Source organism: Micrasema longulum, unplaced genomic scaffold (genome assembly GCF_059751315.1).
Source record: "Micrasema longulum isolate JH-2025_06_02 unplaced genomic scaffold, ASM5975131v1 h1tg000040l, whole genome shotgun sequence".
Taxonomy (NCBI): domain Eukaryota; kingdom Metazoa; phylum Arthropoda; class Insecta; order Trichoptera; family Brachycentridae; genus Micrasema; species Micrasema longulum.
The window spans coordinates 233,497-244,904 of record NW_028277247.1 but is presented as its reverse complement, the minus strand read 5'-3'; the positions used below and the strand labels follow the sequence as shown (position 1 = coordinate 244,904).

General features: G+C 32.1%; 1 protein-coding gene across 1 annotated transcript; it reads right to left on the bottom strand.

Annotated features, from left to right (window-relative positions):
• Positions 1–7,379: 7,379 nt before the first annotated feature.
• Positions 7,380–9,092, bottom strand: LOC148285338 (uncharacterized). The gene is made up of 2 exons (XM_088226352.1): positions 9,045–9,092; positions 7,380–7,673 (listed from the first exon to the last, which is right to left on the bottom strand). Exons 1-2 carry the CDS (start codon positions 9,057–9,059, stop codon positions 7,389–7,391), a joined length of 300 nt encoding a protein of 99 aa, XP_088082478.1. The 5' UTR covers positions 9,060–9,092; the 3' UTR covers positions 7,380–7,388.
• Positions 9,093–11,408: the final 2,316 nt, after the last annotated feature.

The following is an 11,408-nucleotide window of genomic DNA, read 5'->3' as shown; positions in this document are numbered from 1 at the left end:
GTTTGATTTCAGACAGTCTTCATTGTTTATCAACAATGTTTTGAGTTTGTTCAAATTTTGGTAGACAAGGACTGCATTCAACCCCCTAGGGAGCTGATATTATTTACATTTATTAAAACATAGATGAAGAACATTTTACAGAAAGGAATATAGAAGTCTAGGCATCCACAGGGCTTATGACCTGTCATTGGCTTGGCTTAAGTGGCCACTTTACAAAAATGTGCAACATTTAGCATTCTGCCTATATTTGAGTACACAATGTGTAAATTGGCCAATAAAATCAGCCAATGACAAGTCAGAAGCTCTGTGGATGCCTTCAATTCCATATTACCTTCAGTAAAATGTTCTTCATGTCTGTTGTAATATGTTAATATCAACAGCTCCCTAGGGAGTTTAATCCAGTCCTTGTCTACGAAAATTTGGACATGCTCAAAATAATGTTTATAAATTCACCTGGTCTAAGAAAAAGTAAATCAATTGAAAAAGATTTTAAGGCGTTGCCTAGTATGTCGGTGAAATAATTCAATCATTTGGATATTTTTAATTGAATCGGTATTCACTTCGTAACACTTCATTATAAATTATTATGAAAGTAAAACTTTGTTATTAGTGTTACACACTGTGTTTACTATATTAGTTTTTTATCACCCGTCGATGGGAGGAGTGCTCTCCCGAAACTATAGTTGTGTTCTTGTAAAAATAATAAATTGTGTAACACTCAAAACAAAGTTTTACTTTCATAATAATAAATTATTTGGATATTACCCGCAACAATAGATTTCAGCTCTTCACAAACGTCAACAGATAGAAGAGCCGAAGGAATATAGATCGTAAATATAGGCAGAATGGTGAATGTTACATATTGTGTAAGTGGCCACTTAAACCAGCAAATAACAGTTCATAAGCCCTGTGGGTGCCAAGACTTCTATATTCCCTTCTGTAAAATGTTCTTTATGTCTGTTGTAAAATGTTTCATTGATTATGTTATTTGGGTGTTTGAGTATTTCAACTGCCTTTTATTGTTTGCGCATTGTAATTTTTAGGTTTATGCAAAATCTTTAGTTAAAATGCGAAAAAATGTCCCGTGTCTATAAAGTGTTCCGCACAAATTATCCAAATCCAACTTACCCGAGACTACCCAAAAAATATATAAATTAATAATAATGACCGTAAAAATCTACGCATCCATCAAATTCACTTAACAGAGAGTAGTGATTGAATCAAAAACACTAGTCGGAGATTCTGGTTTTATATCTCACAGAGAACTGTATTCTTCACCCGCTCGGATGCAGACTAAGATCAAACGTATATGCACTAAAGTGAATCCAAAATGTGTTTTATAATTTTAAAATTCAATAGTAAGCCTGGTAATGTATAAATTCATTTGAAGGAAGTGTTAATCATTACGTAAATAAAAGTAAGTTACGTAAATAAGAGGTGGCGTAATATGTATTGTATATACTAAGAAAAAGTTATTATTAATAAAATTCAATAACAACAAAATAATGTAATATCTTAATATAATTACAATGTTATAATAGATATATTAACAAGTTGTTTACACGTTGTTCTGACACCCAGGAAAAACAGAACAAACAAGCCTGTCATTCATAAATAAATTGTCTCAAAACTAAGGGCTCTATATTAAGAGGTTAGTAAAAATACTGATAAAAATGACATAAACTCAAAAGATCCATTTTTTGTGTAATTCCTTCCAGTATCGACTTTCATTTGCTAATTCCGAGCTTCTGGCTTTCCCCATAATTTGACGCTCGATGGAAGGTTTAGTTATCTACAAGTCGAAATGTTCAAAAGTCGTTAAAATCATGTCGAGATGTGTTTACCTTTTTTTACTGATTAGTCGTTTTACTCTTTTTATGATCCCGCACGTGCAATACTGTGATATCATGACAAAATTACAAAATTATAATGAATCACCAGAAGTCACAGCTCTTTTGCTTTACAAAAGCCAACGTTGAGGGGAGATCCTTAAGCCCACCATCCACCCGCAGCTGTTATAGAATCCTGAGGGAATCTTTTTCAGCTACGCATAGAGGAAAGTTTTTATAAATATTCCTAAGGAATAAAAACTCTATGCAGATTAAAAAGGGGGGAGGAGGATGTATGAAGAGACTTTTGCTTCACAATAGCCAACAGATAGAAAAGTTGGGGTAATGTGGATATTTAAACATAGGCAGAATATTGAATGTTACACAGTGTGTAAAGTAGTCACTTAAACCAGCCAGTGACAGTTCGTTAGCCGTATAAATGCCTAGAATTCCGTATTCCATTTTTAAAAATGTTTTCTCTCTATGTTACAACAAATTTAGATTTGCGGGACATGGTTAAATAAGTTTTTAATGTGATATCAATTTGCTGTATTATTTCAAAGTCAATAAAATTTTACACTCATTGACCCGGATAATTGGAGTTATACTGGATAATAAACAACATTTTTTCAATTCTTCAAATTGTTGATTTTTGTGAAGTTAAAGAGCAGGGCCGCGATTACAATCGGAAATTAAGGACGTCATACCTTCACTATTAGGGTAATAGTTGAAGGTAAATTCTTCCGAGCGATTACGAAGATATACTACCAATCCACTACCTTCAAGTTTTGAGGTAGGTACATAGGTATATACCAAGGGCTCAAGTACCTAACGGTGCACATATTTATTTTATGAAAAGGGACAAAAGCTTTGTTCCACCCGGCAATTTTTCATTTAATTATGATTTACTACAAATTTTAATCGTTCTTAGGTGGCTAATTTTTTCATAAGAAAGAGAAGTAAGTAAATTTAAAAGTTGAATTAAATTCTGACATTACTGTCAGTGTTGAAACAGACAACAGAAAGGCTAGATGCTGCTTTATTAACACATAATTACGTCTCTCATGACGTAATGAAATCACTTATGGTCATGTCAGTAGATCAAAATCGCCATATCGAGGAAGATAAGGATAGAAGAAAAGTTAAATATTTCGTCTCAGTATATACTAGTGAAGATAGCGTTTGTAATTGTGACCTGATGGTGCAGAAGGGTGTGTAAAATGGCCATTTAAACCAGACAATAACATGTCATAAGCCTAGAAATCCATGTCTTCTTCTCTAAAATGTTTTAGATTGCATCACCAATTTAAATCATAAGATTCTGGATTTATTTCACTCACAGAATTTTAACCGCCTGAAGTCAACACTACTCGTATATAAATAGACAGTAAAAATAGTGATAATGTTTCGTCATCAAAATTATGTTTGACTCCCCCTTAAATTATATCCATTAGACAGCCAAAAAATATTCCAAGGCCAAATAATGCCTTCGGATTATCTACGCTCACCACGTTCGCCCTACTTCTTACTCCTTACTATTTTTCAATCAACTCCATTCATATTGACATCACGTTTATTCTTACCTTTGTTCTTACATCACACACATTAATGACGGGAGACGTATTTTACTTTCTTTTATCAATTATTTACAATTAGCACTGAAACTGTACTAAGCAAGTTAATTATTATTGGTAATTTCATTGACATTTCTTGATAAAATTCAATAATTCTTGATAAATCCATGACAAAAATATCAGTATAATTTCTTGCTTGAGTATTTTAAATTTTAACAATGTTTGATTATGTCCAAATGCTTGCAGACTGGCTGGATTTTCTCCCTAGGGAGTTCTTTATTTTTAAATTTATTTCAACAGAGAGGGAAGACATTTTTGAGAAGGGAATATGGAAGTCTAGACATTTACAGGGCTTTTGACCTTTCATTGGTTGGTTAAGTGAAGGTTTTTGTAACCCACTAAGTCTAAAGATTTTTCCGTTTGCAACATTTTTTTAGAACAAGTTTATATTGCACAAATTCATATGCGAGTAAACATAAAAAATAAATGTATTAATTACATTCAAACGTGTGTAATGTAAAACAATGTGAAATATTTTTTTTCAGTTCTTTTATTTTCATTTGAAGATCTTCCATGTTAACAAAGGTTTTCGGGAGATTATTGAACAACCTTGGAATAACGTAATTTAATGTTCGTTCTCTGGAGTAATTTGTGATTCCGGGAACGACTAGGAAACAGGCGCGTTCCGTCCATAGATACTGTGGATGCGGCGCATCTCTTGAAATTTTAAAAATAATATGAATTTTTAAAAAAACATTATAAATACGAAATAATACCTTCAAATATGTATTCCTAAAATTCTCACTGAGAACGTTCGGATGCACGCAATTCAAACAATATCTTCGGTATACATACCTTACTATATATGCGTATTTCCTATACCAACGTACGTACTGAATATCTAGGTATCTTGTTCTTGATAGTATTTGTTGTATACGCAAGATGCTGTATATCGAGTTGCGTCTAGTTCCAATAGCATTTGTCCAAATTTTTGCGTATGCGCTTTAGGTTCATAAGGTTTTAGATTTCTCTTTCGAGACTCAGAGAGATAAGAAGCATCCAACTTGTATAATGCAAAGAAAAAACGACTCTAATAACGTTTATTATAAAGTTTGAAGTTGCGCATTATTGACACTTGGCCCAAATTTATGAACCATTGTCTCGGGTCTTGTTTTAGGTGTTTTGATGTTTATATTGTTATCTCCTTTTCACACCTTCGGGGACCGTCCTGGAAGACCATCGACGGCGATCTTTCAGCTGTGTTAGGTGGAACTAAGGGATGCGGAATTGACGTTGGAGGAAACGAGAGTACTGGCTAACGATAAGGTCTCCCGAAAGCGTCTGATGATGTCCACATGCTTGAAAAAGAAGAAAATAAGAAAATTTACAGTTTCACCTCCAGACGCGCCCAACAGTGTGCTCCGTCAATTTATTGATTGTCAACTATTAATTATTATTACTCAAATAAACTACTTATAAAGCTAATTAAATAATTCTGAATATACCTGCTAAGATAAGGAACATGATGGTTTTTTGGCAGCATTCTTACTGATAAAAGTCACCGCACGCGCCTGCTAGGAACCATTTTTTTTTTAGTGTCTTTACTCAATTCAATTGTCTTAAAACTAGAAAATTATTGACATTCCCAGTCAGCTCTGAACTCAACAGCAATCTCATTTTTTTCATTTATCGTACTTTCAAATTAAAAATCAGAAAGTTTCACAAATACGTATTGTTAGTTTAGTAAGAGTGTTAGTTGAATTATAAAATTGTTAAGGGTCTTTAGATAAGAACATCAAGCAAGTATTTTAATTTAGAGACAGAGACACGATTATAGCAAAAACTAGTGAACAAAACATTTTCATGTTAGGAAAGTTTGCAGATAGACATGAATTAGGAGCTGGGAATTAAGCATTATGAGAACACAGAGTAAATACAACATGATGGGAATTGCAACTGTGCATGTTTTTTCAGCTGTAAGGACACAATATCATGTACAACCATCATTAGAATTCCCATTCCAACAAAAAATAGTGAACAGGGCATGGCGCTTGTATTTCTATCGATTAGTTTACGCTTCAGACTCCAAATAACAACACTTTTTTTAAATGTAAACATACAATTCAGAATAATTTTCTTCAAGGTCTTTTAAATCTACGTTTGTGAGAGTGATCTTGACAAACGTTTACTATTTGAAAAAACTTTAAACGAAAAGTTTGAAAAGACATCAAAGAAATGAAAAACGAATATTATCGGACAAAAACAAACTGAAAAAACCAGTAGTTTAGAGTAAACAATTTTTTTCAATTTCAGTGTCAACAATGTCAGCGTTTTTTGTAAATAAGTAAAGCTTCATTTGATTTAAAGTATTTATTGACAATTCGTGATGGAATTCCATTGCAATGGTGTAATAACTGATATTTACATATAAGTTACTGATTGAGCATACTTGGTTCACTTCCACTAATTTGTTCGACCAATAAGCGCTTTCACCCTCTAATGAGTATCTTCAGACTGGTAAAAAAAGTGGAAGTGTACCAAGTATTTTTCATGAGTGACTCATATGTAAATTTAAGTTCTTACGCTATTAAGAAGAGCTTCGTTCATTTAACAATATAAGTTATATAAATACTTTATAAAGTGGTATGGAACTATTAACCTTAAACTAATTGCAAGAGCGGTTGCTACTGTAGAGGTATTTTATTATACTCTACTAGATTGCAGCTATTAGTTAGTTCATGTAAAACATATGATTGAAAGGATTTAATGGATTAAACAGATTTAATGGATTTAACCTCAAGGAATAAATAAATAAAATAATTTAAGTTACTTACAATTATTGGTTTATTACACACGAAAATACAGAGATTATACAAAGAATATTTTCTAGTGAATTTGAATACTGGTGAAGACAGAGAAGTTCAAGTGACGTGTTACGCGCCCTTATATAGGTCCATTGGGCACTGCGGCTATAAACAATAACACATCCTCGTCTCTCACTCCCTGGTCCCCACACTACTTATCTCACTAGGTATATAACCTGTTCTGAGGTAAATAAAATACTTCCTGTAAATTAAAAAAAAAAATACTTTCCCACGCTCTTCAATTCAAATATCTTATATTCTCAGAACTTTTTCTTTTAAAGTAAAATTGGTTTTTTAATTATATTTTAAGGTTGTCAAAATTTAGGGAATTATTAAGATAATCATATTACAACAAAAAATGATAATATTTTAGAGAAGAGAGTGTGGAAGTCGATGCATTTATAAGGTCAATTATCTGTAATTGGCCGCTTTACGCGCTGTGTAACATTCACAGTTCTGTTTGAACATCCATGCTTCTTAAATTCATTAATCTGTTGAAATTTGTGAAATCAAAGAAATGAAACCTTTACAGACAATCGCATTTTATTCTGTTGTAATATGCAAATAATCTTTTTGTTTTAAGAAGTACAAATTTTAGCACAAACAGAAAAAATGTTTTTCTTTAAATATGAAGAAGATTAAAAATAAAAACACTTTTACAATTTAATATTCTGCCTATATTTGTCAATACTTAGATTCTTAGATTTTCAGGATGCAAAATGTTGCATTGCGTTTAAAGTGGTCAATTTTTACCTAGTCGTCGACTGGTCATAAACACTAGGCTTTTGGCCTCATAGAGTTAAGGATACATAATTATTATTTTTTCGTAATATATATGTATTTGAATGAATAAATAAATAATTTAGAAATTTTAAACCCCAATTCATAAAATTCTGGATTTTAATATTTCTTTTTCAAAAAGATACATTATCCCTTTTAAAATATATATATGATTTTTACGATCATCATTCTCTTATCTGCTTCTAAAAGTTATTAGGGCTCTCCATTGGTACTCCGATCGCTGTATTACTTCAATGTATTTTATTCATCTTATTCAAATAATACACATTTTGTAATTGTAACAAATATTTTTATTCATTAAATAACACATATTCTACTATTTAAAAGTAGTAAGGGTAGGCTGAATATGGGACAGCTAAACCGGGAGCATAGGCGGGGGCGGCAAGCAAGGGGGAGGCTAGGGCTGGGGCGGCAATGGCTGGAGCGAGGGCGGGAGCGGCAAGCAACGGGGCGGAGTGCAGAACTGGTAACGGAGCTGGGATGGCGAAAGCCGCGTTGTAATTCCTGGCGATTACTTGGGAACTCGTTGCTGTGACGAAAGGCGCTCCAACGAGGACACCCGATGGCGCTGAGATGGCATATGCCACCGTAGATAAGAAGATAACCTAGAAAAAAAAATACTAGCATCAGTTTATCGGTGTGGGGAAAGCGGTGTGATTTAGAAAATAAAATAAATTATTTAATTTTATATTTTACATTTACCGCCTAAATCAATTACATCATTTACATGAAGTAAGATGACAAAAATATATGCAGAAAAGATCATTCATAATTCGAAATTTATTTTAAAAACACGTTCTAGATATCGATGGTCAAGAAGAAAACAAACATGTACTATTTGCACTCACTAAAACAGTAATTTTTCCTAAATCGTAGTTGCGTATTCATAATAAGTGACATGGAAACAACGACAAAACAGCAATTCGTCAAACTTTAAATTGCTCTCCTGAAAAATTGCCAATTTTGTACTTAGTACGTTTGCCTTCGAGACCATCAATAAATAAGACTTTAAGCCTAAAATTTTGGTTTTAAAAGTGATTTAACACTGTAGTCTGTAATAGGTATTCGCATAAAGATTGAAATGTCAACTGGTCGATTTGTTCTAGAAATGAATAATGCCAAAAACGGCTGCGTCGAGCGTCACATGTGTTGCGAGTTATATGTCAAAAGTATCATCTCAAAGAAAAATAGTCGTTGGGAAATAATGCTTGAAATACTATTTTCCAAATCGAAAATCTTCAAAGAATTTGTGTAATTTGCAAGTTTACTCTAATAGAAAAATTCCGCTACTGGGCTTAGTATGTTCAAAATATAGTACACTTATTTGTATGAAGAAATAAGCTGGAGTAATTGGCTAGTTCCTTAGCTCATTGCTGGCGCTGGGCGCGTTTTATTAATATTTTTAATTATATTTGGAGAAAAATACAAATGGTGGCAATGATTTATAGGAAATAATAATGAATTGTTTATTTTTCTGTAAATAAAGTTACGGTCAAATATTATTACGGGTATTCAAATATGATGGTAAGCTGCGTATAATCGCTGCTATAAACGGTTCGCCTTTGCTGCGTTTGTACTCCGATTGTAGCTTATCTTAACAATTTTTGCTACAGCAACTGATCATATACGAAAGGTAATATGATCAGTTTTACGTTTCGGGTTTTAGTCCAGGAACAATGAAATATTGCAGAGTACAACGACTTTAAAAATAATATTTCACATCCATCTTTACAACGGATTTCCTTTTTTCAGGGTTTTTACTTGAGAGTGACCATGGATTCGAAAACATTCGTCCAGGATTTTGGTTCTATTTCACATACAGAACAGTATTTTTTATCCGCCTGTGATGACAAAATAAATTGTTTTACTGAAAAGTTTTACTCAAATTTTAAGTCAAATTAATTTCAATATTGCACAAAATCACTTTTTTAAAGCGCTACGAAAATAGTGCAATCTATATACATAATAATAATTACCACTTTGCTGAACATTTTGTAGGTTGGTTGATTGCTTTAGGAAGATCAAGGAGTGAATACGTTTAGTTATTTTTTACACTGCCTATTTATACTGATTTGACTGAGTAGTATTCATTATTCAATTACCAAATACACGAAGCTATACTGATACTACATACGATCAACTACCGTGTTCGCAAGTACACGCAAATATTTTATGTAACGCGGATTTAATATGTGCTTAAGGTATTCGACAAACCGATCACACGTACTGAAAGATCCTTACATGAAAATAATCTGAAAAGGTTCAGAGCGTTATGAAGTACGTGTGTTTAATGAATTGTTATAAAACAGTATGTGATATTCAAAAATAACATTTTTTTGTTTTATTTGTCATAGATTTTTGTAAATATAATTATTTTTTTGATGGTTTTAAAATATATGTTTATTTATTTATTTTAAAGAAACAAACAGTTGAGAATAATAAAACATTTTTAAAAAAAATACAGTTTAAAGACAGACTAGCTAAGTTACTAGACTAGCTAGGCTTTAATTATTATTAAACTATGTACTTACTTATAAATTTAAAAAAAAAATTGTAATGTAACCCGCAGACAAGCTTCGGCTTTGCGGGAGCAAAAATACAATTTTGTATGTTACTTATTTGTTAAAATGAATAAAACTTAATAAAAAAAAAAAAAAAAGCTAGCTAGCTAACTAAAGTTTCTAAATAAAAATCATACATATTATTAAATTGTGTTACAACAAAAGGATGTGTTCATGTGTATTTGTAAGTGCAGATGTGTGTTTATGTGTATTAGTGTGGTAGTAAGTGTTCAGGAAGGTGCATCATTAAATAGTAAGTGGGATCGTATCGCAGCCAGAAAAAATAAGTCTCGATTTATTTTTAAATAAATTGAGGGGTATGTAAAATATATCAATAGATGAAAAAAAAACATTATTGTTAGAGCAAGAACGATAGAGGAAAGAGTGTTGAGCATAGTTAGTGCTACATACTGGCAGATGGAATAAATACTTATTTCTTGTCAAGCGAAAGGGGACATTAAGATTAATTTTGGAGAGTAGGTTAAAAGAGTCTACTTTATCATTTAATAATTTATGTAAAAAGCATAATTCAGATACAGTGCGTCTATTTTCAAGGGGAAAAATCCATTTTGTTTGACAGATTGGCTGTAAGTACAAAACGTTTTATTGTTTTTATAATCTAGGTATTTTAAAATTTTTCGTTGAACATTTTCAATCCTTTCTATGTTTGTTAAGTATTGTGGGATCCACATAACGGATGAAAACTTTAAAAGTGTTGTATAAAGTTTTTAATGTATTTGATTTTTTAAAAGGTTTGAATTTAAATATATACACAAATTTTGATAGTTTACCTAGTAAAACGCATATATTAAACAATATTACTATCGATCAAGCTTGACATCGGGTGCTTAAATATTAGTGTTAATTGAAAGAAAAGAGAGTACGACATACTATTGTATAAGTAGGTATATATAATAAAATAAAATACATATGTGTATTTAATTATTTTGATGCTTTTAAAAAAAACAGTAGGGGAACACGGGGTTGGAAGTTTCCGGGGTAGGTTGTTCGGATGAGAATAGGTACGAGAGGAAAAGGGACAGCGATACCCATGAAATGCATCGCAAAAGAGTAAGATATTGCGCTGTTATGGCGGTCATTTTAGTTGCTTCTAAGGCAGCGGAAAAGTGGGTGTGTGCATTGGAGTACAAAAGTTTTACGAAAGTAAATTACTTTCGTGCTTCAACTTTCAAGTATATCTTGGTTAATTATGATCTCATTACCACATTTCAATTTGTAGTGATAATAGCCAGAAATCATATAATATAAGGTTTTTATATTTTATTTCAATTCAACAATATTTTGAGTTCGTCCAAATTTTTGTAGACAAGGAATGGATTCAACTCCCTGGGGAGCTGTCAACATTAACATATTACAACAGGAATGAAGAACATTTAAGAGAAGGTAATATAGAAGTCTAGGCATCTACAGGGCTAATGACCTGTCATTGGCTGTTTTAAGTGGCCACTTTACACACTGTGTAACATTCTCCATTTTGCCCGTATTTGAACATCTTTATTACTTCAATTCTTTCATCTGTAAAAGAGCTGAAACTTTTATTTATGCGGATGAGATTCATCTTATTAAATTATTTCACTTACATACTAGGCAACGCCTAAATTTTTTTTTTGAACACTTACTAACACAAATATCAACAGATGAAAGAATTGAAGGAATAAAGGTGTTCAAATATGGGCAGAATTGTGAATGTTACGCAGTGTGTAAAGTGGCCACTTAAACCAGTCAATGACAGGTCGTAAGCCCTGTAGATGCCTAGAC